The 27,983-nt window shown below is 46.7% G+C and overlaps 1 protein-coding gene across 1 annotated transcript; it reads right to left on the reverse strand.

Annotated features, from left to right (window-relative positions):
* Nucleotides 1-25,890, reverse strand: DNAJB13 (DnaJ heat shock protein family (Hsp40) member B13). The gene is made up of 10 exons (XM_068556085.1): nt 25,860-25,890; nt 24,546-24,594; nt 10,630-10,733; nt 9,396-9,557; nt 6,011-6,168; nt 4,859-4,972; nt 3,651-3,764; nt 2,599-2,675; nt 1,868-2,049; nt 1-63 (listed from the first exon to the last, which is right to left on the reverse strand). Exons 1-9 carry the CDS (start codon nt 25,888-25,890, stop codon nt 1,896-1,898), a joined length of 963 nt encoding a protein of 320 aa, XP_068412186.1. The 3' UTR covers nt 1-63; nt 1,868-1,895.
* Between the last annotated feature and the right edge of the window lie 2,093 nt (nt 25,891-27,983).

A 27,983-nucleotide genomic window follows, 5' to 3' on the forward strand; every position in this document is an offset into this window, starting at 1 on the left:
CACCTCGCCACCTGGGTCCTGCCTCAGGGCAGAGTCGGCTTCACTCCTCTGGTTTCCACAGCCCTGCAAGATAGGGATTGTAAATAGCCTCAGAGGTGAAGCGATTTGCCCAAGGGTACACAGCTGGTTAAGTAGAACACCTGAGGTGCATCTAACTCCAAAGCCCCCATTCTTTAGTGAACCCTGGGTCAAGACTCTGTCTCAAGGTCTGCTGCTTTCTCCCTGACGGTTTAAAAATGGCTGACTGGTGGTACTGAGCCCCCATTTAAGAAAAAAACCTTAAGCTAATATGATGCTTTGAATGGTGGAATCCAAGCAATATGGATATTATGGGGCCCTTTTCCGGCACCTCTTTTTTTTTTCTTTTGGGGGCGGGTGCCGCTCTGCGTGGCTTGCAGGATCTTAGTTCTGTGACTGGAAATTGAACCCGGGCCCTCAGCAGTGAAAGCGCGGAATCCTAACCAGTGGACCACCAGGGAATTCCCTCTGGCACCTCTTAAGTCACTTCACAAAAGTGGCCACCCTCTCTGTCATAAGCTTGGATCTCTCCTAGCCCAAGTCCAGACTCAAGTGAAGGGCACCTCCCCGGCACAGAAGAGGTGCGTGCTGCACTGTCGACGGAAGGCAGGCTGGGGAAGCAGGCGTGGTCTGCAAAGGCCCAGCTGGGCTTGGAGGCTGGCACTCCCGCAGGCCACATTGGTAGCCATGCTGTAACCCTGATAATCTAAGCAGTGAGTTCACTAAGCACTTTCACACCAATGAGCTGCCTGAGGAGGGTTATGGGTTCTGCTTTACTAACACGACGGATAATAACATCCAAAGGGTCAGTGGCAGGATTGGGAGCAGAGCCCAGTTCTAAGACCCTGCCTAGGGCTTCCCTGGTGGCGCAGTGGTTAAGAATCCACCTGCCAATGCAGGGGACATGGGTTCGAGCCCTCGTCCGGGAAGATCCCACATGCCACGGAGCAACTAAGCCCATGTGCCACAACTACTGAGACTGCGCTCTTGAGCCTGCAAACCACAACTACTGAGCCCTCGTGCCACAACTACTGAAGCCCGTGTACCTAGAGCCTGTGCTCTGCAACGAGAGAAGCCACTGCAATGAGGAACCCACGCACTGCAATGAAGAGTAGCCCCCGCTTGCTGCAACTAAAGAAAGCCCGTGTAGCAACAAAGACCCAACACAGCCATAAATTAATTAATTAATTAATTAATTAATTAACAATAAAGTTCCCTTTAAAAAAAAAAATAATAAGACCCTGCCTAGAGGCAGCCCAGGCAAGGCAGAAACCAAAGCCATTTCCAGCACTTGTGTCCTTCGTGCTGCCTCTAATCTAAGCAGAGTGAGGCTGTGGGAAGTGGCCTTCAAGGTTCTGATGACAGCTTTGCCACTGAGCTCTGTGTGACCTGAGACGAGTGTTTTGTTCTCTTTGTGCTTTGCTTTCCTGAGTACAATGTGACTATATCACACTAGAGACTGCCCTTCCAAAGGTCATGTGTCATGAGAAATAGAGCTGGGGACCCTCAGAGACGATGCAGCATTGCCCCAAGCTATCAAGGTGGGAGCACAGAGGCTCTGAACCCTCAGGGACCTGGCCAGGCTCACACAGCCAGGCCAGGGTCCCAGGTCCTCAGCTTCTTGAGCCCTGCCCTTCCCTCTGCTCCACAAGAAGGGCTGTATGAAGCTCTTCTCCCTCCAACACACACTCTCTTGGGTGTAGCTGGAGGATAGGAAATAAAACTTTATTGTATCAGTTTAAAATCCCAGGCCATCTGGTCCTCACGTCATGCCTGCAGTGGGCTGGCTCCCGTGCACACCCCGTGCTGGGGGTAGGGGTGGGGTCAGGCCCAGCTAGCCTTCTCTTACCCCTGCTCCAGTCTGCAGCCCACCAGAGTTATGTCAGCAACGCCTGGCGCAGCATCTGCTTCTTCTGGGGTGTGAGGCGGGTGGGGAACTGGATGTCAAAGAAAATGAAGAGGTCCCCCTTCTTGGTGGGGTCCTCTGGCAACGGCATCCCCTCACCTGGCACCTTCTTGAAGTACTTGGGGCTGAGAGGGAGGACGAAAGAAGGGGGCTCAGAGGGCACCCCAGAGCAGCACAACCGCCCCTGCCCAGAAAACCTCAGGCGTGGGGCGGTCAGCAGCTTCTAGAACTAGTGGGAGGGGAGAGGAGACTGGCTTGTTCCAGACAACTTGCTCCCTGAAAACCGTTTACACTGAGGCTCTGATGGTGGATTCCAGGAATCCCAGTTTAGATGGGAAACAGGACAAGGAGCACACCCTGGGTTGGGTTGGGGGAGTGCTGGGCTGCTGAGCTTCCCATGCAGAGGGCCTTGCTTGGAAAAGGGGTTAGGGGATGCAACTCAGAATTCTAGAACTTCTAGAGGATGAAGGCAACAAGGATTTCCCAACACAGGGGGCCTCTGGCCTCCACAATGGCGGCCCGCAGCTTGGCCAGAGAGGGGGCTGGATTTCAGTCTCTCTCACCCCTTTGTGCTGGGTACAACCTGAACAACTATACCAGGCCAGCCTGTCCGACACACCCTCTAAAGACCAGGCAGCCCTTCTGCGTACTGGGGCCCAAGCAGATGGACTCACTGGACGATGTCATTGATGGGGATGTTGAGCAGACGGTCATCTAGGGTCTTCACCTCCACGGTGCAGCAGGTCAGAGCCTAGGGGACATTAAGGCCAAAGGTGGGAGTGGGGGAGGTCCCCATGTCCATTCTGTTTAGAAGGCACTTTATGAGACTATTCAGTGCCAGGCCCTACGCACTGGAGACAGAAGGATGTTCAAGGACTAATAGGTGAGTGAGCCAGGCTATTACCTGCCCTCAAGGAGTTCACAGTCTGGGAGATAAGAATGATATTGATACATGTTATGACAGAGGGAAGTAAAGGGGTCGGTGGGAGCCAAGGTGGCGGGTCCACCGAACTATTCTGAGGGCTCCATAGTGGTGGTAGCAGTTGATGAGGGCCTTAAAGGGTGAGGAGGAGCCTGCCAGTTAGACAAGGTGGGCAGACAGCACTCCAGGCAGAGGGCCCAGCATAAGCAAGAGAACGAGGGTGTGAAAAAGAATGCACCCAATGGGCAGGAGCTCTAAGTGGCAGTGGCTGCAGTGCAGGGGATGAGATCAGCAGGGGCCAGACAGCAGAGGGCCTTGAATGCCATGCAAAGATGTTTAGACAGGAGTGTGGCAGGGTCAGATAACTTTGTGGAAAGACCCTGGTGGGGAAGTGCCTGAAGGAGATGAGAAGAAAGGCAGGAAGGCCACTGAGAAGGCTGCTGCACACACCCAGATGCACAGACCTGGACAGTGGGGCTGAACAGAAGTGGACCAAGTGGAAAGAGATTTGGAGGTGGAATTAACAGGACTTAGTGCCTGACCGCAGGTGGGGTTGGGGAGGTGTGGCAAAGTCTAGGCTGGTGCCCAATTTTTTGCTTGTGTTGTGAGGGCGCAGAGGGGCCACTCACACTCAGGAGTGAAGACAGCCACAAAGGTTTTGTGTGGCACTTATCACGTTCTGAAGGCCTGCGCCATGCACCGGGGGGAGTGGGGAGTGAGGCCTGCTTGCCTCAGAGCCTCCCATGAGGTGGGGGGCCTCACTCTGATCTGCCCACCCCTTGTTCCTCCACTTTGCCCACTCACCTTGCCCAAGGGGATGGAGTTCACAAAAAAGAGGTTGTCGTTCTCCCTGCGGAAGCGAGGATGTAGCTTCTCCTTTACGATGAAGATGACGTCGGCTGGGATGATGTTGGGACCCTGGGCAGGGGGAGCCAAGGGATGACAAGGCCTAATTGGCTGTGTGACTTTGGCCAAGTTTCTGCCTCTATTGTCCCCACGTCATCCTCTGAACAATGAGGAGATTAGACCAGGTTTTCTGGAAGGGCCTTTCCAGTCTGGCTTCATAGCCCCTCCTCTGAGAAGCCTACCCCAAAGAATCCTGCTCTACCCCGATTACTGTCCTCTACTGAGCAGCCCAAGTAGATGCACGCAGCTGGAGGGCAGAACACTGTACTGGGGACAGAGAACTGCCTGCAAGTCTATTCTGCCAAGCTTCATTAAGTTCCAGAACTCTGCTGGGTCTCTTCTGGGCCCTAGTGACAGAGGGATCAGACTGGCCACCACCCCCAAGGGCTTCCAGTCTAGTGGAGGAAACAGGCACACAGTGAATCCTCAGCAGGCTCAAGAAAGTGATAAAGGGAACCCAGAGGCGGGAGCTCAGAGAGGCGCTGATCCAGGGGGGGAGGTCAGGGAAGGATGCCCAGAGCATTGGAGCTGGGTCTTGAAGTGGGTTTTTCGGAAGTAGGTGTTTCATAAGTGAGAAAGGGGGCAAGAAGTACAGGCAGAGGAATTCATCATTCTGGCTCCAAAGACACCATCATCCTGCCTCTTCTCAGGACTTGAGGATTCAGCATGCCTTGGACAATAATTTTATATTTTTATTTAAGTAAGTATTTAATTTAAAATTATTATAAATAAATGGTTTCTGCGTAGCTCCTATAGTTGGGCTTTACTCAGAGAAACACTAAAGAAAATCAGGAAGAACACTGATGTTAGGACTGGATTCTCCTTTCAGCTCTGGTGCCCTTGCCCAGGGAAAGTCCCTTCCCTCTCTAGGCCTCAGTTTCTCACTCTGCAAAATGGGGAGAAGCCCTGGGCTACCCACTCCCCGAGGCATTGTGTGAGGCTCTGTCCCTCGGAAGGGACATTAGGGATCAGCTCACCCACGCTGCAGACCGGTCTCCCTTCCAGACCAGGGCTCACAGGGGCAAGAAAAAGCATTGCCTCCTTCTCCCTCAGTCTTCCCACCACATGAACCCATGTGACTGTCCCTAGGCAGCTTCCCTGCTCACCTGGTCCCCTTCCTTCTCGAAGGTGATACGTGTGCCCTGCCTCCAACCAGGCTTCACGTCAATCGTGAGGATCTTGTCCTTGATGGTAGAGGAGTACCCATCCTCGTTCAGCACCTGTAGCGAGATGACAGGGGAGGGAGATTTGCTCAGGATTTCCCAGCTGGCCTTTACACACATGAGAGATGCTCCATGGGATCTGTGCTCAGCTCAGTTCTCTAGCAATGGGGAGAACTTGCCCTGAGCCATCCCCACTCCCACCCTATTCCACTGGAACCAAGAGCTTATGATTCCAGGATGGCAGGGCGTGTCATGGGGTTAGGGCCTGAGGTGCCAAGCAGTCACCATGAGTCGATCAAGGCTACAACTCCAGCCCTAGAAATTACGTGGCCCTGGCTTCTAACAGACACATGGTGAACACGCACTCACTTCCTCTCCCACCCCAGAGGCTTTGGCCCTGAGCCTCTGGCAGGTCTCTTAATCCCGAAGGGAGAAAGACCACAGAGGGCAACATATCTCAGCCTCACCCAAAGCATTCCTCTGTTATGTCATCCATCTATTCTCCAATCACGTACCCAGATGGGTGCCATCTGTGGAAAGCATGGCTACAGCTGGCATCTCCTCTGTTGGGCAAAGGTGTGAGGTGGCCTTGCTCATGTGCCTAGCACAGGGCTGGACCATGGGACAGGGCCAATGCAGGGTCTGGACCCTGGGGCACTGAGGGTCTTCTTCAACCAGTCCCCTTGGGAACTGTCCCCCAGCCCACCCCTCCATGCCCACACAGCTCCTTCTTACTCATGAGGCGGACACCCAGATGAAACCCAGAGGGTATGGTCTGGTAATGCCCAGAGAGCAGAATTCACAGGAGACTCCTCCCACCCAGAGCCCTCCCTCTTCCCTCAGGGATGGGGCTGAACTGAGAAGAACGGAAAGAGCTCGTCCCAGTTAGCACACAGAGGGGATTCCCGCACTAGGGAAGAACCAGGCTAATACCCTCAATTGTCCCTTCCAAACTTCAGATTTTAGAATTCTACCATCTCCAAATCCAAGATTCCATGATTCTGTAAGAGACCATACCTGAGGTCTCCAGTTAGGGTCAGGGAGGAGGTGACCAGTAGGGTTGGAGGGGACAGAAGGTGGCTCCCAAGTACTCACCCTTCGGGAGATCTTAATTTTCTTGGTGCAGCCAAAGAATAAGTCCTCCAGGGACAGGTAGAGGTCTCGTTCGATTGGGGGGTCCTGTTTCTTGACCCCTCGGCCCCGGAGTCCCCCAAAGTTCAAGTCCACCTCATTTCCTTCTGCATCAAAAAACTCTGCAGGAGGTGGGGAGAGGCAAGGAGTAGGAGAAATTGTGTCCAGGAACTCGGATTCATAGACAACCCCTCCATCTCTTCAGTCCCCAAGTGTAATACCCAGACTCCCATTCCCACCTCGCAGACTCAGACTGTTTGGCCGGGCCAACGAGCTGTCCTTGTAATAGGGAAGAACCTTTGTACTCTATTACAAGCTAATCACTAAATGGATGTTACCTATAAGCTTAAATTATATGTAATGGCCCATCTCTGGGAACCCTACCTCCCAGGTAATAAGCATTAAGCTAAAATACCCTTGTTTAGCTCACAGGAAACATCCTGACCAGGCTCACCTGTGAATGACTGCAGGAAGGAAGAAATTAACACCTCCCCTCCTGAGGCTGACCGGAGCTAGGAAATGTGACTTTACTGCCTCCCCTTTTAGTATAAAGGAAGCCTGAATTCTAACTCAGGCAAGATGGTTCTTTGGGACATAAGTCCACCATCTTCTTGGTTTGCTGGCTTTTCAAATATAGTCGCTATTCCTTGCCCCCAACAACTCATCTCTCAATTTATTGGCCTGTCCTGCAGCAAGCAGTAGAAGCTTGGACTCAGTAACATCCTCAACTGTAGATCCAAGGATTACCATCTCTTGATGCCCTCTACTGCTTCATCCCCCACTTTGGACTCCCTTCACCCACACTTCCCTACCTCCCTCCCCCACCCCACCCCTACCTCTGGGGAAGTGCTCCTCAACTCTGGCTGCCTCAGGAGAGGAGTGTCCTCTGTTGGCAGTGGCTGGTAGTGCCAGAAATGATGTGCTGTTAGCTTTTGTGGAGGAGGGTCACAGCATGCCAGTCCTCCCTACCCTTCCCCAGGCTCCATTCCTCCTCCCTGTTCAGCCCAGCCCGAGACCACTAGAGACCCCAGACTCAAATTTCTATGAAGTCAGCAGCTGAGATGGGGAGAGACAGGGTTAATCCCTAACAAATTAAGAGGTGTCACCAACATGTTACCAAACTCCTCTTTCCTCAACGTCTTCTAGCCCTTCCCAGCTCTACACCCATAACCCCTCTTGCTGCCCCACCTTCCATCCTAGTGCAAAGAGCCCCTGCCCTTGAGGTGCACTGCAATAGTCCGGGCTTCAGTTTCTCAGTCTGTGGGATGGGGTAACATGCTTGACCTGCCTTCCACCATTAGGATCAGATAACAAGATGATGATGAGCTAAAACTAGCTCAGAGGGACCTCCTTGGTGGTTCAGTGGCTAAGACTTTGCCTTGCAATGCAGGGGGTGCCAATTCGATCCCTGGTCGGGGAGCTAAGATCCCACGTGCTTCGCAGCCAAAAAAAACAAAACATAAAACAGAAGCAATATTGTAACAAATTCAATAAAGACTTTAAAAATGGTCCACATCCAAAAAAAAAATCTTTAAAAAAATAACTAAAAACAAAACTCTCTGAGAGCTTACTACGTGTCAGGTGCTGTTCTCAAATCTTTGCGATATTATCTTATTGGCCCAGAGAGGTCAAACAAAATGCCCACAGTCCCACAGCTAGTGGTGGTAGAGTTGGGATGTGAACCCAGGAGGATTTGACTACAGAACCTGTGCCCTTAACCACTATGCTTAATGAAGCCCTTTGTAAACTGCAGGGGTCACTATCATAATTAAGATTTTTCTGTACTCTGCCCCTCCTGGTTAGTGTCACAAAAAGAACTTTGCAGGCTAGAATGACCTTAGGCTAGGGAGGGCAAGGTGGTGTCACACTCTGTCCCCTTAAGATGTGATGAGTCATCGACACAGATGTAGAGAACAAACGTATGGACACCAAGGGGGGAAAGTGGTGGGTGGTGGTGGTGTGATGAACTGGGAGATTGGGATTGACATATATACACTAATATGTATAAAATAGATAACTAATAAGAACCTGCTGTATAAAAAATAAATAAAATAAAATTCAAAAATTCAAAAAAAAAAAATGTGATGGGTCATCGAGAGGCCTGTGAATTACCGGGTCCCCTCTTGCATGGTTGAATTCATTTGTTCTCCCAGCACCTATGGTGTGCCAGGTCTCAGACACCCCAAAAGCCAGGTCACAGGAAGCCAAGCCCCTCAATTCTGCAGGGAGATGGGACACAAGAACCCCTAGGGTGAAGCACTATAGCAGTATAACTCCTGGGCACTGCCTGAGGGACCCCCATACCATGAATCTGACCTTCCCTAATGAGCAATGCCCCTGTAAGCTCTGGTTTGGCTCCTCTGAACAGCTTCTCCATGCACCTGTCCCTGGGAGAGATAGGCCCATTGTATGGCATTTTTCTGACTCCAAAGCCCATTTTCATAAAGATCATCTCATTTGATAATGACCTGTGAGGAACTGGCTGTTTAACAATGAGGAAGCTGAGGTTTCAGAGAGGTGAAGAGATTTGTCCAGAATCACATGGCTCACAAGTGGTGGTGCATTGATGTGAAACAGGCCCTCTGACTCCAAGTCCCTTGCTTTTCCAGTTTCACCTGGAGTTTATAAACTCAGCTTCCTCTGGCAGACAGGTGAAGGCAATGCACAGTAGGAGGGGCTTCTGAGCAGGCTGTAGCCCACTTAACATATCAATGTGGAGAAGAGGAAGAGGAAACCTTTGAAATGCAGACAAGCTGTAGTATAGCCAGGGAGAAGGAGCTGGGGAAGCCAGGCAATGAAAATCTAGACTCTGTGAGTTGCTTAACTGGAGCCAGGAAGGAAGACAGGTCTGAAGGTGAACTGTCCTTGCAAGATGATTCGGAGCCTTGGAAATCAACTCTTTGTCAGTTTGCCTTGAACCTGGAATCATTCACACATCCATCCCTGTATTCATCTCACTAACACACGCTTGTACGTTGAAATCTTATGCAGCCATTAAAATGAATAAAGTAGATCTGTTTATAATATAATGTATAATAAGATAATCTCCAAAATATAAGTGAAAAAAAATCAGTGTATATAATGTGGTCCTTAAGAAAATAAAAGGCTATGTAAAAATAAATATAAGCTCATAAATCCATAGAATATTTCTAGAAGGATACAAACACTGTTAACAGTGAGTGGCTGCTTCTGGGGAAGGAATGGAGGACTGGAATTTCTTTTTCAATAATTTTTTTTTTTTTTACCATGGACTATATATTTCTTAAAGTAAACAAAACTACTCAGAGAAAAGCATCTTCTATAGCTATGTCCTTCCCAGTAAGGCAAAGGGGCAGGCAGGACCTCTTACCATTAAAGGGGTTATCTCCCCCGAAGAACTCATGGAAAACCTTTTCTGGGTTGCCGTGGAAGACATAACCAGTTGTCCACGGGGTCTGCGATCCAAACTCCAGAGGAATTCCACCCTTCAGGCCTTCCTCTCCGAACTTGTCATAGATGCCTCTTTTCACAGCTGTGGATATGTGTCACCTTGAGGAGGGATCCAGCATAGGGGCTAAGAGAGCTGGAGGGCTGGGAAGCAGAAGGATATGGGGCAGAGAGGAAGGGGCGGGGCGAAAACAGCCTTATTTCTAAGGTGCCTGCTGTCTGGCAGTCTTTGGAGGGAGACTCTAGAAGTTAGGGATTTCATTTCATCTTGGGTGGACCTAGGTATGATCCCCTAGCCCAGAGGAGAGATGACAAAGACTGAAACTTGCTGGGGGAGGGATGGGGATCGGAGAAGACAGTGAGAGACTGAGGGTCGGGCTATCATCCTGGGGTTTGGCTTAACTCAGTCATCACAGCTACTGTCTTTTGTGGGGTAAATAGAATCCTAGAGCCTTGAGATTGTAGGATGTAAGAATTCTAGAGCTTCCAAATTCTAGAGCTTTGAAATCTTAGAGTCTGAAGTCCTGAAAACTTGGGGCTGGAGAAACATTAGTGATCTTCTGGCCATTCTTCTGCACAGTATCCATGATTACAGTCTACAGAACAAGCCCTTAGGGAACCCATGTGGGCACTGTCTCAGGCAGGGGCGGGGGATCTCTTTCCCTAGGCTTCAGTTTTCCATAGGAGAGAGATTTCCTAGTCACAGACCCCTCTCTGTCCCTTCGTACATATGCTGTCCTCGGGGAGATGGAGATGTAGCTTCTTGGTAATCAGGGAATAACCAGGCGTGTCTGCCTCAGCCTTAGCCTTCTTCCCTGGGCAGCAAGCATCTCACTCGGCAGTTCTGCAGGGGACGGGTGGGGCATGGGGCATGTGGGGGGGCCCTGCCCCAGGTCCTGCACTGCTGAGACTAGGGGAGCACATCAGCCTAATCTGGGGGCTCTCCACACCACGTCCTCCACCTTAGTTTGTGTCTACTGAGAAAGGCAGTTCATTATGTTTTCTTTCTCAATTTGTTTAGTTTCTGGGCAGGGAAGAGGAATGCTTACTCTCTGTTGGGCCCCCTCAGAAAGCCCAACGCTCAGAGACGTGAGGATGATGTTAACAGAGACGCGGGGCGGAGGAGCCGCCCTCCATGCTCAGTCCCAATCACTCACGGTCGCTCAGCACATCGTAGGCCTCCGCTATTTGCCTGAATGCCTCCGCTGCGGATGTCTCAGTGGACCTCAACGGGTGGTTCTTAAGGGCAAGTTTCCGGTACCTAGAGCGAGGAGGGTTAATATCCTGAGGCACAGACCAAGGTTCAGAGCTGGCTCTGCTGTCTGCTGCCTGGTGGTCTCTCGGAGCTTTGATGTTCCAGCTATAAATCAGGGCTGTGGTGGCCAGGGAGGCACATCACTCAGATCCCCTGGAAGAGAACCCAGTGTCGGGAGCATGGTTGACTGACAGTCCCAGTAGCTGCCCCACTGGCCATTTGTGCTGAGGCTGCATTGGCCCCAAGCTGCTCCCAACCTATGCCTATGCTTGTTGGGGTATCAGTGCTGCACCAGCCCTACAGGACCCAGGTCTCCTCCAATGCCCAACCTCTGCTTGAGGCCTCCCCATCAGCCTGGCTGAGATTTTCTCTGGACGACGCCACAGCCCTCCTTACCCAGCCCTTCCTTCCCTCTCTCCTTTCACAAGCATCAGACCTGCACTATGGTCTGAAGGCTCCCCGGCACATTCCTAGTCCCGCTTCATCCTCACAGTTGTTTCCCTCAAACACTTCTTGCACATCTAATTCTGTCTTGGTGTCTGAACTGACACACAGGCTTCTTGGGAAGATTAGATAAAATAAGGTGTCAGAGGGCCTGGTACAGAGATGCACTCAGCACAGATCAGGTCGTCTCGCTGTCTCCCCCCCTCTGTGCTCATTCTTTCCCCTATTTCTTTTTTATTTATTTATTTGTTTGTTTATTTATTTGCCTGTGTCAGGCAGGTCTTAGTTGTGGCATGTGGGATCTTCGCTGCGGCATGCAGGATCTTTTGTTGCGGCGCTCGGGCTTCTCTCTAGTTGTGGCGTGCAGGCTCCAGAGTGCGTGGGCTCAGTAGTTGCAGCATGTGGGCTTAATTGCCTCGCAGCAATGTGGGATCTTAGTTCCCCGACCAGGGATCAAACCCGCGTCCCCTGCATTGGAAGGTGGATTCTTAACCACTGGACCACCATGGAAGTCCCTCTTTCCCCCATTTATGTGTCTGCCCAATCCCACTACACAGTGATGCCACACCTGCAGCATCTGGGGATCTGTATCATTACATCCCAGGAGGAAAGACATGGCACGAGCTGGTGATTTGTGGAGAGTTTAAGACAGCACAATCCCTTAAGGTTACGAGTCCTGAGGTGCCCTGACTACCCATGAGCCTGTAGCAGTGAGGGGAGGGAGAGGTTACTGAAATCCCGCAGGAGAGAGTGTGTGGACAGGGCCTTGGTAAAAGCTGTGATCTTTGATTCAGGGCCATAGCCAACCTGAACAGATCCCATAAGAAGGGAGCTGGGAATAAATACCCCTGCCCCACCCTCCTCCCTCCCAATCTCCTGCCTTGTGCTCGTTTTGCAGGATGCATCTGGAAGCCTGAGGGCCAGGAGGTCTACTGATGCGGTTCATAAGGGCCAGTCTCCCAGAGCAGAGAGCAGGGTGCAGAAAGGTGGGGCGGGGTTCTGCAGGAGCAAAAGGAGGGCATCCGCACAGCCTCCTCAGTCACTCAGTACACATGTGGTCCCACACACGGTCCGCCGGTCATGGGGCGTCTCCTCAGCCCTGCTCACACCTTCCATGCCGGTGACCCCAGAGCTCTGCCGTGCTCCTTACTCCACTCCACACACTCCGTGGACAAGCTCAGCTAGCCAACGGCTTTGAGCACCAGCTACACGCTGGTGATTCCCAAATCTCTATCTCAAACTACTGCACTCCCTAGGCTCCAGACCTCTGTACCTAGCTGCCTACTCGGTATCTCCTCTCCAGTGTCTCACGGGCCCCACAACCTCAATGACCCCAAATGTGCACACATTTTCATTCCCTAAACTTTTCCCCATTTGTCCAGACCCTGAAGCGGAAAAGCTGAGTATCTTCCACTCCAAGTTCTCCTTCGTCCCCTCCACCCCCATCCCATCAGTCACCAAGGCACATCAGCTTTTCCTTCTAAATGTTTTCTTGCTGCTTCTTCATCCCTACAACCATTGCAGAACCATGTCTTCCTGTTTCCAGTTTCCCCCTCTCCAGTCTATTCTGTGTGCTGCCACCAGTTTGATCTCTCTCTCTCTGTTTTGTTAATTTGATGTTTTTAAAATGCTCCCTGACCAAGTCACTCTCTTGCCTGAACCCTTTACTGGTTCCCCCTTTGTCTTCAGCATAAAATTCAAATGTCTCTGAGATTCAACTTCCACTTCTCTCTCTGCCCTTCTCACTCACAGCTCTCCCTCCCTGCTCCCACGACCTCTCCTGTCCTTCTCTCCAGGCTCCAAACTCCGCACTCTGCACTGCTCATGGCTTTGACATTCTCCTCCCTTTACCTGGAATGCTCACCCCTCTCCAGCCCCTTTCATCTCCTCCTGGCAAATATTTATTCATCTTTCCACATTCAACTCAGGGGTCAACTCCTCCAGGATGTCTTCCCTGACTGCAGTTTCCAGTCTAGATTAGATACTCTTTCCCACATCCCCAAGTGCCTTTGATCCTCGTACTTAGCACGTGGTGTTTCAGTTGTTTGATGGATCTGTCTCTCCCACCAGCCTGTGAGTGAGTCTCTCCAGTTGCTGTGTCCAGTTCTCTGTGTCCTCAGTGCCTAGCACCAAGTGCAGTGAGTAAACGTTGTGAAATCACTGTCCCACAAGGCAGCCCATTTCACTATGGGGCCAGCCTGACTTTTAGGCAAAGCTTTCTCTTACTGAGTTGGGTCTGCTGTCCTGTGACTCTGCCTCCATCCACGAGGGTCCTGGTCCTGGCTCTGCCCTGGGGGGCCTTACAGACAGAATCTGCTCTGTCTACCTTGACAGACTTGAAGGCAATTTTCACACCCTCCCTGAGACTTCTAAACCAGCCCTTCTCAATTACAAAGGTTGTAGTCAGGTGTGAGAATTGCAAGAAAACTCTAACAGTGAGTAAAAGTAACGAGGTTTGAGAAGAGTTCAGTTTTCCATATAAACTTGAGTGGTTTTAAGCTCTGCAGTAACATCACTCTCATTCACCTGCTTTCCTGAGTGGGAGAGAAAGGGGTGAAGTCACAGCCCAGATGTGGCAGCCTAGGATGAATGAGTGAGAAGTTAATAGCTGGGCGATTATGAATCATCGTGGTGCTTGTCTTCATTACATAAGTTTAGCCTTTTTTGGGGGGAGGGGTCAAAATCTAGGTACTCCCATGGGAGAGTGTGTCAAACATGTGACTCATGCCTTAAGAGTTGTTTCAGGGGGACTTCCCTGGTGGCGCAGTGGTTAAGAATCCGCCTGCCAACTCAGGGGACATGGGTTTGAGCCCTGGTCCAGGAAGATTCCACATGCCGTGGAGCAACTAAGCCCATGTGCCACAACTACTGAGCCTGCGCTCTAGAACCTGGGAGCCAAACTACTGAGTCTGCATACCACAACTACTGAAGTCCACGTGCCTAGAGCCCGTACTCTGCAACAAGAGAAGCCACCGTAGTGAGAAGCCTGCGCACCGCAACGAAGAGTAGACCCCGCTCGCCGCAACTAGAGAAAACTCGCGTGTAGCAATGAAGACCCAACGCAGCCAAAAATAAATTAATTAATTAATTAAAATTTTTTAAAAAGAGTTGTTTCAGGGGAGAAAGGTTAAGGACTGTTGTTTGGAACATATATGGTTCTTTTAATCACTCTTTATAAGACATGGTTTCAGATGCAAATGATTGCTGGGCATTTTCATGCTCATTATCTCATATAATTCTATTTCAATACCACAACAATTCTTATTTTTCATTTTATTTTTTTTAAGAGATGGGAAAACTGAGGCTCAGAAAGGTTAAGCAATTTGCCCAGGTCACACATCTAGCAGATAGGAGAACCTAGGTTCAGACCTGGCTCTTTCCAGTGCTTAAGTTGGGCTTATCTTTCTGCATTCCAACTGCCCTCCCTTCTTGTGACCTTTCCCTAGACAGGTCTCACTGGCCAATGAAATGCTATGAACAGTGAGTGACATCACACACTGTCCCGAATTGTCCTCTAATTGATTAACGAGTTTGTGTCTTGTTTCGCCAGCCACACTATAGACTCTCTCTACTTACCCCACTGAGATCCCCTATGGGACTTGGCCTGTGGTAGGCAATTAGAGCAGGCAAGGTGTCTGAATACCGGCTCTGCCGGTTACTAGGCACATAGCCTGGGGATAATAATGGTACCAACCTCTCAGGGCTGTTGTGAGGATTAAGTGAAATAATGATGGAAGGTTCTCAGAACAGCATCTGCACAATTCAGTAAGTGTAGCTGTTATCATACAACCTTAATTAATTAAATTGTCCTAGATTCCTCCCTTTTTTCTTTACCCTGCAATGACCCAACTTATAGCTAAGTCCATTCTCTCTTCTCTCTCCAGCCCACTGCCCTGCTTCAAGCCTCATCTTTTGCCTTGATTATCATGACAGCTTCTGAAGGGGTCTCTCTCCTTCCAAGATAGCTTCCACATGCCCTGTATGTCCCCTTTTGTAACATTCATCAAGCTTGCTGTGACTTATTCAACATCTGTATCCACCAACAAAGTTAAGCTGCACATCTGATTCACGATATCTCTAGCTGCTGAGACTGCACCGAACCCATATAAGTAGGCGCTCAGTAAATATTCGTCAAAAAATATTTTTTCAGAAAAATGTGCTGATTCCTGTCTTAGACACACCACAAAGTCCCCAAGACTTGATGGAACTATTCAGAGATGTAATTTATTCAATGCCAAAACCCCACATGGACAGCCAGAATAAAATATGTAATACATCCATCTGGTCAGGTCACTCTCCAGCTCACAATACTTTGGGTCTCCATAATATTAAGCATAAAGTCTCCATTGTTCCCATTTTATTGCTAGGAAAACCAGGGTACCCAGGAGAGCAGACAGGGCATAGAGAGTAAAGGATGATGGATTGGGAACCCTGACCCAGCCCAAAGCCAGGAAGTAGGTGTGCAAGAAGCAAGAAAAGGAACAAGGTCTACCTTGCCTGCCCTAAGCTGTGCAGGAAAGCTCAGTTTGGAAGAGATGAGGGTGGGCCTGTCCCAGTACAACCCAAAAGCCTCGCTCCTGCCCCCACTCACGCATTCTTGATCTGGGTATCTTCTGAATTGCGAGTGATCTGGAGCACAGAGTAATAATCCTGGCCCATGGCTGGCTGGTTGTCAGTCGGTGGATAGTCCTGACTCCAGCGGATCTGTTAGTCTGCATTCAGTGGTTGCTCCTGACAACCGCACAGGGGCACTCTGGGAGTTGTAATCCTTCCTGCCTAAGCAAACTGCCTTCTCAGCTGTGCCCGTAGAAGAGGGATTGAGAAAACTGCGACTGATTCTGCGAGCCTAAGGATCACTCAACTCAGAAAACAGAGTTTTTCGTATGGACACCAAGGGGGGAAAGTGGCGGGGGGGTGGTGGTGGGATGAACTGGGAGATGAGGATTGACATACACACACTAATATGCATAAAATAGATAACTAATAAGAAACTGCTGTATAAAAAAAATAAAATTCAGAAAAAATAATAATTAAAAAGAAAACAGTTTTTAAGGAGAGTAGCAATTGGTTTTAATTAAAAGTTTTCAGACAAATAAATAAATCTTTATTTTAGAATGCTTTTAGATTTTCAGAAAAGGTGTGAAGATAGTAGAGCTCTCATATGCCCCACAAGGTTTCCCCTATCATTAACACGTTACATGAGTATGGTACTTTTATCACAAATAATAACCAATATCGGTACATCATTTATAACATAACTCCATCCTTTATTCAGATTTCCTAGTTTTTACCCTAATGCCTTTTGTTTGTTTTGTTTTTTTAAATGAATTTATTTATTTATTTTTGGCTGTGTTGGGTCTTTGCTGCTGCGCGTGGGCTTTCTCTAGTTGTAGTGAGCAAGGGGGAGCTATCCTTCGCTGCGGTGCGTGGGCTTCTCATTGCGGTGGCTCCTCTTGTTGTGCAGCATGGGCTCTAGGTGTGCGGGCTTCAATTGTTATGGCACGCAGGCTCAGTAGTAGTGGCGCATGGGCTTAGATGCTCTGCGGCATGTGGGATCATCCCAGACCAGGGCTCGAACCCGTGTCCCCTGCAAGCCCGTGTCCCGTGCATTGGCAGGTGGATTCTTAACCACCGCGCCACCAGGGAAGCCCCTAATGCCGTTTTTTGTTTTGTGTTGTTTTGTTTTTTCCTGTTCCAGGATCCAATCCAGGATATCCCATTAAACTTAGTTGTGGGGATTTCCCTGGCAGTCCAGTGGTTAAGACTCCACACTCCCAATGCAGGGGGTGCGGGTTCGATCCCTGGTCAGGGAACTAAGACCCCACATGCCACATGGCGCCGCCAAAAAAAATAAATAAATAAATAAAAATAAACTTAGTTGTCATGTCTCCTGAGGCTCCTCTTGGCTACAGCTGTTTCTCAAACTCTCCATGTTTTTGATGACTTTGACAGTTTAAGGAGTACTGGTCAGGTATTTTGTAGACTGTCTCTCAATTGGGATTTGTTTGATGTTTTTCTTATGATTTAGATTGGGGTTGGGGTGCTTTGGAAGGAAGACCACAGAGGTAAAGTGCCATCCTCATGCCATCAGGTCAAGGGTACCATCACCATGACTTATCACTGTCAAGGTTGACCTTGATCACCTGCTGAGGTAGTGTTTGTCAGATTTCTCCCCTATAAAGTTACTTTAATTTCCCCATTTCTGGATTGTACTCTTTCGAAGGAAGTCATTTCACAGTCCACCCTTAAAGAGTGGGGAGTTCCGCTCCATCTCCTTGAGGGCAGCAGCGTAGTTTTCCACCCACATCCTACACCCAGTCACCAAGCTCAGACCATTTTGCCTCCTAGACGTCTCTCGAGCTCCTCCTCTGCTCATCCTCCTCCTAGCCATGGCCTTGCTTTGGCTTTCATCTTTCAGCAAGGTCACCACGACTTCCTCACTGTCCTGCCACCTTGTCTCTACCCTGCCGAGACCTCGCTCCACTTGTAATAAGGGCAGGGCAGGCGCAACCAATAGCAGTCCCGCTCAACCATTGGTAGGCATCGCAGTGGGTCCCCACTCTCCCCTTCCTCTGTGTAAAAGGAGCCCAAATTTGTACTGAGGAAGATGGTTTTTTGAGACACTAGTCTGCCATCTTCTTGGTCTGCTGGCTTTGCAATTAAAGTCGTTATTCCTGCCCCAACAACTGGTCTCCCCATTTATTGGCCTGTCGTGTGGCGAGCAGAGCGAGCTTGGGCTCCGTAACACTGCCCAGAGTTAATGCAAGCCGTTCATCCTGGCACACAGGTGCTCAGGGATCTGCTCCCTCCTGTCTGCTCTTACTTCTCACACTCCACCCGCTCGGCAGAATTCACTACAACACTTGCAAATGCCCAGCTAACCATTCTCTCCCATTCACCTATGCTGCCACCTCTACCCAGACCCTCCCCACCAAACCCACCACCAACCCTCGCTTGGCCCAGCTGACTCCTACTCATTCTTTTGTTTCTTATGAAATAGTTTACATGCAAGAAAGAGCAGCATTAGAACATTTGTTATTGAAGGACTGCTGCCCCTGTGTGCCCCTCCCTACCTGTTTATTATTCTCTTGGATTTCTTTATCATTTTACTACTACGCATGTATCTGATGGTGTACTGCTAAATGTTTAACAGGCTCACCAGAAGGAAAAAAATAGCTCTGATTTGTAGCATTTGCCAATTTCTCCCAAGTTGGCACAGCCAGCTCCACATACCACTGCATGTATCCCAAACAACATATTTACCTTTTCATATTTTTAAACTTTATATAAATGGTATCATTTATGCAAACGGTATGTGTTTGTGCGTGTGTGTGTGTGTGTGTGACTTGTCTTCACTGAGGTTGTATCGCATTCTCTGCTGATCCTGAACATTTGGGCATGTGTGTCAACTCTGCAAGGTAATATCAGACAGTTTTCTGATGTGGTGATTCTAATTTACAATGGCAAAATAGCAGTGTGTGAGAGTTCCTTTTTGCTCCACATTCTCACCAATTCTTGGTGTCAAATTTTTAAATGGTTGCCAATATAGGTGTGAAATAGCATCTCTTTGTGGATTTTAATTTGCGTTTCTTGGTGGAGGTCTTTTCATTTTTATTTGCAATTATTTTTCCTCGTTGTGAAATGCCTATTTACATCTTTTGTCCATTTTTCTATTGGGCTATTCTTTTTTTACAAATTCATTCATGACTCTTCATGTTTCTTTGTTGCTAATATAAAATACAAACCCCTTCCACCTTGGAGCTTGTCTTTTTACCATTTTTTTAAATGGGGTCAAATTTATCAATCTGTTCCTTTTTGGTTGTCTTTTTGTGTCTAGTTTAAGAAATATTCCCTATACAAGGCCATAAAGATCTTCACCTACATATTCTTCCAAAAGTCCATTTTACTTTAAAATCTTTAATCCACCTAGAACTTATTTTTCTGTATATGGTGCCAGGTAGGTATTGTTTTTTTCTTTTAGACATCCCACTATCCCAGAACCATTTACTCAACAGTCCATTGTTTCCCCACAAATCTGTATGACTGCTGTGTTATATACAAATGTTACATATATGCATGGGTTTGTATCTGGACTATTGTTCCACTGGTCGATCCCTGGGCCAGTGCCACACTACAGCCCTTCCTCTCCTCCTCCTTCCTCAGGAGTATCTTCTCTAAGTACTTAGCTTCTTACTCCTCTCAAATGGAAACGTATTCTTAAGAAAGGATCAAATATCAGTCATACAGGGAAAAGAGGGGTGCTACATTTTAAACCTCATCTCTAATTGTGGATGGAAAATCTTGATAGTTCCCTGATGGCACTTCAGATACTAATGACTGAGATATTTAAGAACTTTCCTGGGTCCTCTGAAGCCACACTATTACAGAGGAGGGCCTGCCTTAAAGTAGATCTTTCATATTATTTGAGGCAAAAGATCTATTTTAGGTATATTTAGGTATATCTGGAAGTGGTAAAACACACTTTTGGAGTTGGGCCAAAGGACAGAGAAATCAATTAAAAAGCTAAGAAGTAAAGTGTAGGTTTTGGGTGAGTTGACTGGTCAGATTGACCCTACCATTTTTTTTCTTTTTTTTTTTTCTTTTATTTTTTTATACATCAGGTTATTAGTTATCCATTTTATACACATCAGTGTATACATGTCAATCCCAATCTCCCAATTCATCACACCATCACCACCACTGCCCCGCCACTTTCCCCCTTTGGTGTCCCTACGTTTGGTCTCTACATCTGTGTCTCTATTTCTGCCCTGCAAACTGGTTCATCTGTACCATTTTTCTAGGTTACACATATATGCGTTAATATACGATATTTGTTTTTCTCTTTCTGACTTACTTCACTCTGTATGACAGTCTCTCGATCCATCCATGTCTCTGCAAATGACCCAATTTCGTTCCTTTTTATGGCTGAGTAATATTCCATTGTATATATGTACCACATCTTCTTTATCCATTCCAGAGTGACCATATCTTGATGTTGCTGTAGTCACATGCCATTTGTGTGACCTGAAGCAAGTTTACTTCATGGTCCCAAGTCTAAGTTTCCTTGAATAAATGGGGTTATTAACATGAACTCCACCACAGGGTTGGTGTGAAAGTATTAAATAAAACTATACAAAAGCACGCATCACATAGAAGATGCTCCCTCAGCATTGAGGCAGTAGACTCAGAGCCAAATCCTATCTGTTAGCTACTAGTTTTATGCCCTTAAAACAGTTATTTCTTAGCTACAATTGCCTAGTTATAAAATGAAAATATGGAATTACTCTTTATATTTTTTTGCATTTCTGAGCTTTCTTATGTATTTAATTTGCATTTTTATTTAATTACTTAAATTGAACATTTTTTCTTGTGTATTGGCCATTTGTTTTACTCTCTCTCTTTTTTTTTTTTTAGCCACACAGCTTGCAGGATCTTAGTTCCCCAACCAGGGATCAAACCCGGGTCCCTCGTGGTGAAAGTGCTGAATTCTAACCACTGGACTGCCAGAGAATTACCTGTTTTACTCTTATTGCCAGAAAAAAGTGTTGTTAAAAATCAAACTCAGGGCTTCCCTGGTGGCGCAGTGGTTGAGAATCTGCCTGCCAATGCAGGGGACACGGGTTCGAGCCCTGGTCTGGGAAGATCCCACATGTCGCGGAGCAACTGGACCCATGTGCCACAATTACTGAGCCTGCGTGTCTGGAGCCTGTGCTCTGCAACAAGAGAGGCCGCGATAGTGAGAGGCCTGCACACCGCGATGAAGAGTGGCCCACGCTTGCCGCAACTAGAGAAAGCCCTCGCACAGAAACGAAGACCCAACACAGCTATAAATAAATAAATAAATAAATAAATAAATAAATAAATAAATAAATAAATAAAAATCAAACTCAGAAGGTTGGGGGAAGGCCTTGCTTAGTCTGGGACTGGCTGAGGTGAATGGAGAGGAAGGAGGCGACTCTGAGGGACACCAGGTGTGCAAGGGCCATAGTAAAAGGGGAGGAGATGGCCTGGGTGGCCTGTGTGGTTGGAAGATTGGTTACTCACAGCGGTATTGAGCAAATAAGTGAATATACTAAGAATTATGAGAGTGAAGCTTCTCATTGTTGGAGAAAGGAGGTAAATATGTAAAAGGTGGAGCTGGATTGGAACTGGTGACAGTGTGAATGCATGATTTTTAATATATATACAGAATGATGGATGTAGAAAGAGAGATGTGTATATGTACTATCTACTGATAGGGCCAAGAAGCAATAATACCCCACTAGTAAAGAGTATATTATTGCCCAGATTTTGGTTTCTGAATACTATTCTCGGGCTTCCCTGGTGGCACAGTGGTTAAGAATCCACCTGCCAATGCAGGGGACAAGGGTTCAAGCCCTGGTCCGGGAAGTTCCCACACGCTGCGGAGCCCGTGCGCCACAACTACTGAGCCTGCGCTCTAGAGCCCGTGAGCCACAACTACGGATGCCCGCGTGCCTAGAGCCCGTGCTCCGTAACAAGAGAAGCCACCGCAATGAGAAGCCCACGCACTGCAACTAAGAGTAGCCCCCGCTCGCCGCAACTGGAGAAAGCACGCACACAGCAAGGAAGAGCCAACGCAGCCAAAAATAAATAAATTAAATAAATAAATAAATTTTAAAAAAATACTCTTCTCCACTAAAAGGAACCAGGGCTATTTAGACAAACAACTGATTCCAGGGCTGGGATGGGAAAGTATAAGTTGAGGTTTGAATATCTTGTGGTATCAGAGAATATGGAAGTGCTCAAAGAATGATGGAAACATGTCAAAAGGACACAGGATCCAGCTTGAAGGAGCCCCCATTGGCCCCAATGGGACACTCTAAATAGCAAAATAAATAATAGTAATAACGGATTATAATCCATAGAATAAAAGATGAATCCATGAGTAATCTATAATAATATATCTGATGAATGAATGAGTGAATGAATGTATAAATGAGGGAGAAGGGAGAGTTCTTCCTTACAGTAGAATGCTGATTATAAATGTAAAAAGAATAATGGAATTAGAAAATCACCATTTGGCAATTATCATAGGAATAACTGATTCAGACAGAAATCATTAAAGAATGCTAAAACTAGTTCATACAAGATTGATGAGGAATAGGATATTTATACTCTCAAAGTAGCTCCCCACAAAATACTTATTAACTTGGCTGTGGAGAAACCTGGTAGATACCATTTTAACTGAGTTAACACTGCCTGACTAAAATAAAAAGGATGGACAAAAACAAGCATTGGCAAGGACATGGAGAAATCAGAACACTTACACATTGCTGGTGGGAATGTAAAATGGTGCAGCCACTTTGGAAAATAGCTGGCAGTCTCTTAAAACATTAAACATAGAGTTACCATATGACCAAGCAGTTCCACAGTTAAGTATATACCCGATAGAACTAAAAATATATGTTCACAAAAAAACTTGTACACGAATGTTCACAGCAGCATTATCCATAATAGCTAAAAAGTGAAAACAATCCAAATGTCTATAATCTGATGAATGGATTAAAAAACTGTAGTATATCCATACAGTGGTGTATTAGGGTTCTCTAGGGAAAGAGACAATGTGTGTGTGTGTGTGTGTGTGTGTAGAGAGATATTTATTTTAAGGAATTGGCTCATGCAATTATGGAGACTTGAAGGGTCCAAACTCTTCAGTGTAGGCCTGTGGTACAGCAGGGGACCCAGGGAACAGTTGCAGTTTGAGTCCAAAGGCAATCCTTTGGTAGAATTCCTGCTTGCTTGGGGGGAGGTCAGTCTTCCTCTATTAAGGCCTTCAACTGATTGGATGAGGCCTTACATTATGGAAGGTAATCTGCTTTACTCAAAGTCCACTGATTTAAATGTCAGTGTCATCCAAAAAACACAGAAACATCCAGAATGCTTGACCAAAAATCTGGGAAACATGGCTCAGTCACGCTGACAAATAAAATTAACCGTCACAAGTGGGCTATTACTTGGCAACAAAAAAGAATGACGTACTGATGCATGCTACAACATGGATGAACCTTGAAAACTTTACGCTAAGTGAAAGAAGCCAGACACAAAAGGCCACATATAATATGATTCCATTTATATAAAACATCCAGAATAGGCAAATCCACAGAGACAGAGAGTCAGCTGATTAGTGGTTGAGAGGGCTGGGGTACGGGGAGTGACTGTTGAAATATATGGGGTTTCTTTCTGGGGTGATGAAATGTTCTGGCATTGGTGGTGATGGCTGCACTACCTTGTGAATATACTAAAAACCACCAAATTGTATACTTTAAAAGGGTGAATTTTATAGTTTGTGAATTATATCTCAAAAAACAAAACAAAACAAAACAAAAGGTTAACATCACCACTAATGAGACAAGTCGACATTGTGTGGCTCCCAATACCATGCTCTTAGGATGGAGAATCGCATCGGGAGTATTCTTGCCCAAATATATAACCTAAAGCTAATCATGAGGCAACATCAGACAAACCCAAAGTGGCCTACATTTCAAAAATATCAGGGTTATAAAAGGAAAAACTGAGGAAGCACTCCAGACAGAAGGCAAATAAATGCAACGTATGATCCTGGATTAGACCCTGGACCACAAAGGAAAGAGTGATTATAAAGGACATTGTTGGGACAACCAGCAAAATTTGAATGGGGCTGGCAAACTGGATGATAGTATAGTATCAATGCGGGTTTCCTTGTTTTGACAGATGTGCTGTGGTTATGCAGGAGTGTCCTTGATTTCAGCAAATGCATACTGAAGTATTTAAAGGTAAGAGGACATAAAATTTGTGTATTACTCACAAGTGATTCAGAAAAAATATATACAGCATATATAACCTGTATAAAAAATATATCTGTATATATATAAAGAGAGAGGGAGAGAGCAGATGATAAAGCAAACATAAGAAGTTAACAACTGGGAGATCTGGGTGGGGATATACTGGAATCCTCTGAACTATTCTTACAGCTTTTCTGCAAGTTTGAAATTATTTCAAAATAAAAAGTAAATTAGAAAAATATATAAAATATATCCACAAAGAGACTTGTTCAAGAAAAATAAACCTTTGCTTTACAACGTTATTGTGAGGACTGTGCCTGGCACACAGTATATGCTCAATAGCTGCTGCCACTGCCAACTTTTCTGAGAGGACTGAGAAATAGAGGCACTTCTCACAAGAAGCCACAAGGGGGCATCTGAAAGCCAAGAAACAAGGTCTAACACAGAGCTTCCCTGGGCCTGCAGTGCTGCAGATGGGGGTTGTCAACCTTTCCTTACCCAGAATGCATTCCTCAACCCAAAAGGAAAAAAAAGCTTTGCCTGATACAAACTGGGGATTATTACATTCACAGTAGATAAGGCTTTGGGGTACCTGAGAGCTAGCCTCTGCTCCTTCTGTATGGGTCTGGACTTCAGGACAGCTGTCAAGGGTTACTGCATCTATCACAATCAGGATATCAACTCTGGAGACCTGTGAAAAGGGGCTTGTAAATATGATGGCAATGGAGAAGAATGAGTCCTGGAATGGAACTCAGAGTCATACTTGTGTGAACTCAGCTATATTCTTCCTCATCTTTTTTTGTTAGTCTGACTTCTTAGAGGTTCCCCCTGGACCTTCTAGGATTCAATGTTTCTGAGCTCTGGAATATGCCCTTTTGGGTCTACCTGACCCTATCACAAATCACTCCTTGAATGAAACTGCTCTAGTCCCAGAGGTCTTGTGACCACATGGTACAGTGGAAGGAGCATGGGCCTTGGAGACAGACTGAACAAGGTCCAAATCAAGGCTCTGGTACTTAATTCCTTGAGCCTCAGTTTCTTTTTTTAATTTATTTTTGGCTGCATTGGGTCTTCGTTGCTGCATGAGGGCTTTCTCTAGTTGTGGCAAGCGGGGGCTACTCTTCATTGCAGCGCGCAGGCTTCTCATTGTGGTGGCTTCTCTTGTTGTGGAGCATGGGCTCTAGGCACGCAGGCTTCAGTAGTTGTGGCGCACAGCCTCAGCAGTATGGCCCGCGGGCTCTAGAGCGCAGGCTCAGTAGTTGTGGTGCACAGGCTTAGTTGCTCCGCAGCATGTGGGATCTTCCCAGACCAGGGCTCGAACCTGTGTCCCCTGCGTTGGCAGGTGGATTCTTAACCACTGTGCAACCAGGGAAGTCCCTCTTTATCCTTTAGACAGGAATAATACTATTTTCTTTTTAAGAGCGTTATGAGGATTAAATATTTACATACAGTACCTAGAACAGAGTAGATACCCAGTAGATACTCAATGAATTATAGTATTTTATTTTCGATTTGGTTTAGGCAAAAGCAACCAGAAGGAAAATATGGGATTTAAAGTTAAGATAAACTGTGTTCAAGTTCCTACTCTCTATGACCCTTGGCAAATCACTAGATCTCGTTGAGTCTCACCACTAGCCTTTTTTTTTTTTTTGGCTGCACTGTGTGGCTTAGAGGATCTCAGGTCCCTGACCAGGGACTGAACCTGGGTCACAGCACCAAAGGCCCGGAATCCCAACACTAGGCCACCAGGGAACTCCCTACCACCAGCCTTTAAGAACTCTGTAAACCATAATATTACGCCAGCTAGGAATTACCTTCTTTTTTAAAATAAACCCTGATCTTAGCCTACATGGCCCAGCGCAAGGGTTGCTTTTCTCTAATAATGTAATTGATATGGTATTCATACTCTGGAAATAAATGACCACGCCGCACAGCATGCGGGATCTTAGTTCCCCGACCAGGGATTGAACCCATGCCCCCTGCAGTGGAAGCGTGGAGTCTAGACCACTGGACCGCGAGGGAAGACCAAACTTTGGAAATTATTAAAAAGAATGAGGGACTGAGCTCTGCCCACCAGAGCAACAGTCAGCTCTACCCACCACCAGTCCCTCCCACCAGGAAACTGGCACAAGCCTCTTAGATAGCCTCATCCACCAGAGGGCAGACAGCAGAAGCAAGAAGAACTACAATCCTGCAGCCTGTGGAACAAAAATCACATTCACAGAAAGATAGACAAGATGAAAAGGCAGAGGGCTATGTACCAGATGAAGGAACAAGATAAACCCCAGAAAAACAACTAAATGAAGTGGAGATAGGCAACCTTCCAGAAAAAGAATTCAGAATAATGATAGTGAAGATGATCCAGGACCTCGGAAAAAGGATGGAGGCAAAGATCGAGAAGATGCAAGAAATGTTTAACAAAGACTTAGAAGAATTAAAGAACAAACACAGATGAACAATACAATAACTGAAATGAAAACTACACTAGAAGGAATCAACAGCAGAATAACTGAGGCAGAAGAACGGATAAGTGACCTGGAAGACAGAATGGTGGAATTCACTGCTGTGGAACAGAATAAACAAAAAAGAATGAAAAGAAATGAAGACAGCCTAAGAGACCTCTGGGACAACATTAAATGCCAACAGCGGGCTTCCCTGGTGGTGCAGTGGTTAAGAATCCGCCTGCCAATGCAGGGGACACGGGTTCAAGCCCTGGTCCGGGAAGATCCCACATACCACGGAGCAACTAAGCCCGTGAGCCACAACTACTGAGCCTGCGCTCTAGAGCCCGCGGGCCACAACTACTGAAGCCTGCGCACCTACAGCCCGTGCTCCGCAACAAGAGAAGCCACTGCAATGAGAAGCCCATGCACCGCAACGAAGAGTAGCCCCTGCTCGCCGCAACTAGAGAAAGCCTGCACACAGCAACGAAGACCCAATGCAGCCAAACATAAATAAATTAAATAAATAAATAATAATAATTTAAAAAACGCAACAACATTCACATTATAGGGGTCTCAGAAGAAGAGAGAGAAAGGACCAGAGAAAATATCTGAAGAGATTATAGTTGAAAACTTCCCTAACATGGGAAAGGAAATAGCCACCCAAGTCCAGGAAGTGCAGAGTCCCATACAGGATAAACCCAAGGAGAAACATGCTGAGACACATAGTAATCAAACTGGCAAAAATTAAAGACAAAGAAAAATTATTGAAAGCAGCAAGGGAAAAACGACAAATAACATACAAGGCAACTCCCATAAGGTTAACAGCTGATTTCTCAGCAGAAACTCTACAAGCCAGAAGGGAGTGGCATGACATATTTAAAGTGATGAAAGGGAAGAACCTACAACCAAGATGACTCTACCCAGCAAGGATCTCATTCAGATTCGATGGAGAAATCAAAAGCTTTACAGACAAGCAAAAGCTAAGAGAATTCAGCACCACCAAACCAGCTCTACAGCAAATGCTACAGGAACTTCTCTAAGTGGGAAACACAAAAGAAGAAAAGCACCTACAAAAACAAACCCAAAACAATTAAGAAAATGGTCATAGGAACATACATATCGATAATTACCTTAAACGTGAATGGATTAAATGCTCCAACCAAAAGACACAGGCTTGCTGAAGGGATACAAAAACAAGACCCATATATATGCTGTCTACAAGAGACCCACTTTAGACCTAGGGACACATACAGACTGAAAGTGAGGGGATGGAAAAAGATATTCCATGCAAATGGAAATCAAAAGAAAGCTGGAGTAGCTATACTCATATCAGATGAAATAGACTTTAAAATAAAGAATGTTACAAGAGACAAAGAAGGACATTACATAATGATCAAGGGATCAATCCAAGAAGAAGATATAACAATTATAAATATATACGCACCCAACATAGGAGCACCTCAATACATAAGGCAACTGCTAACAGCTATAAAAGAGGAAATCGACAGTAACACAATCATAGTGGGGGACTTTAACACCTCACTTACACCAATGGACAGATCATCCAAAAAGAAAATAAATAAGGA

Source organism: Eschrichtius robustus, chromosome 11, assembly GCF_028021215.1.
Source record: "Eschrichtius robustus isolate mEscRob2 chromosome 11, mEscRob2.pri, whole genome shotgun sequence".
In the NCBI taxonomy this organism is placed as follows: Eukaryota; Metazoa; Chordata; class Mammalia; order Artiodactyla; family Eschrichtiidae; genus Eschrichtius; species Eschrichtius robustus.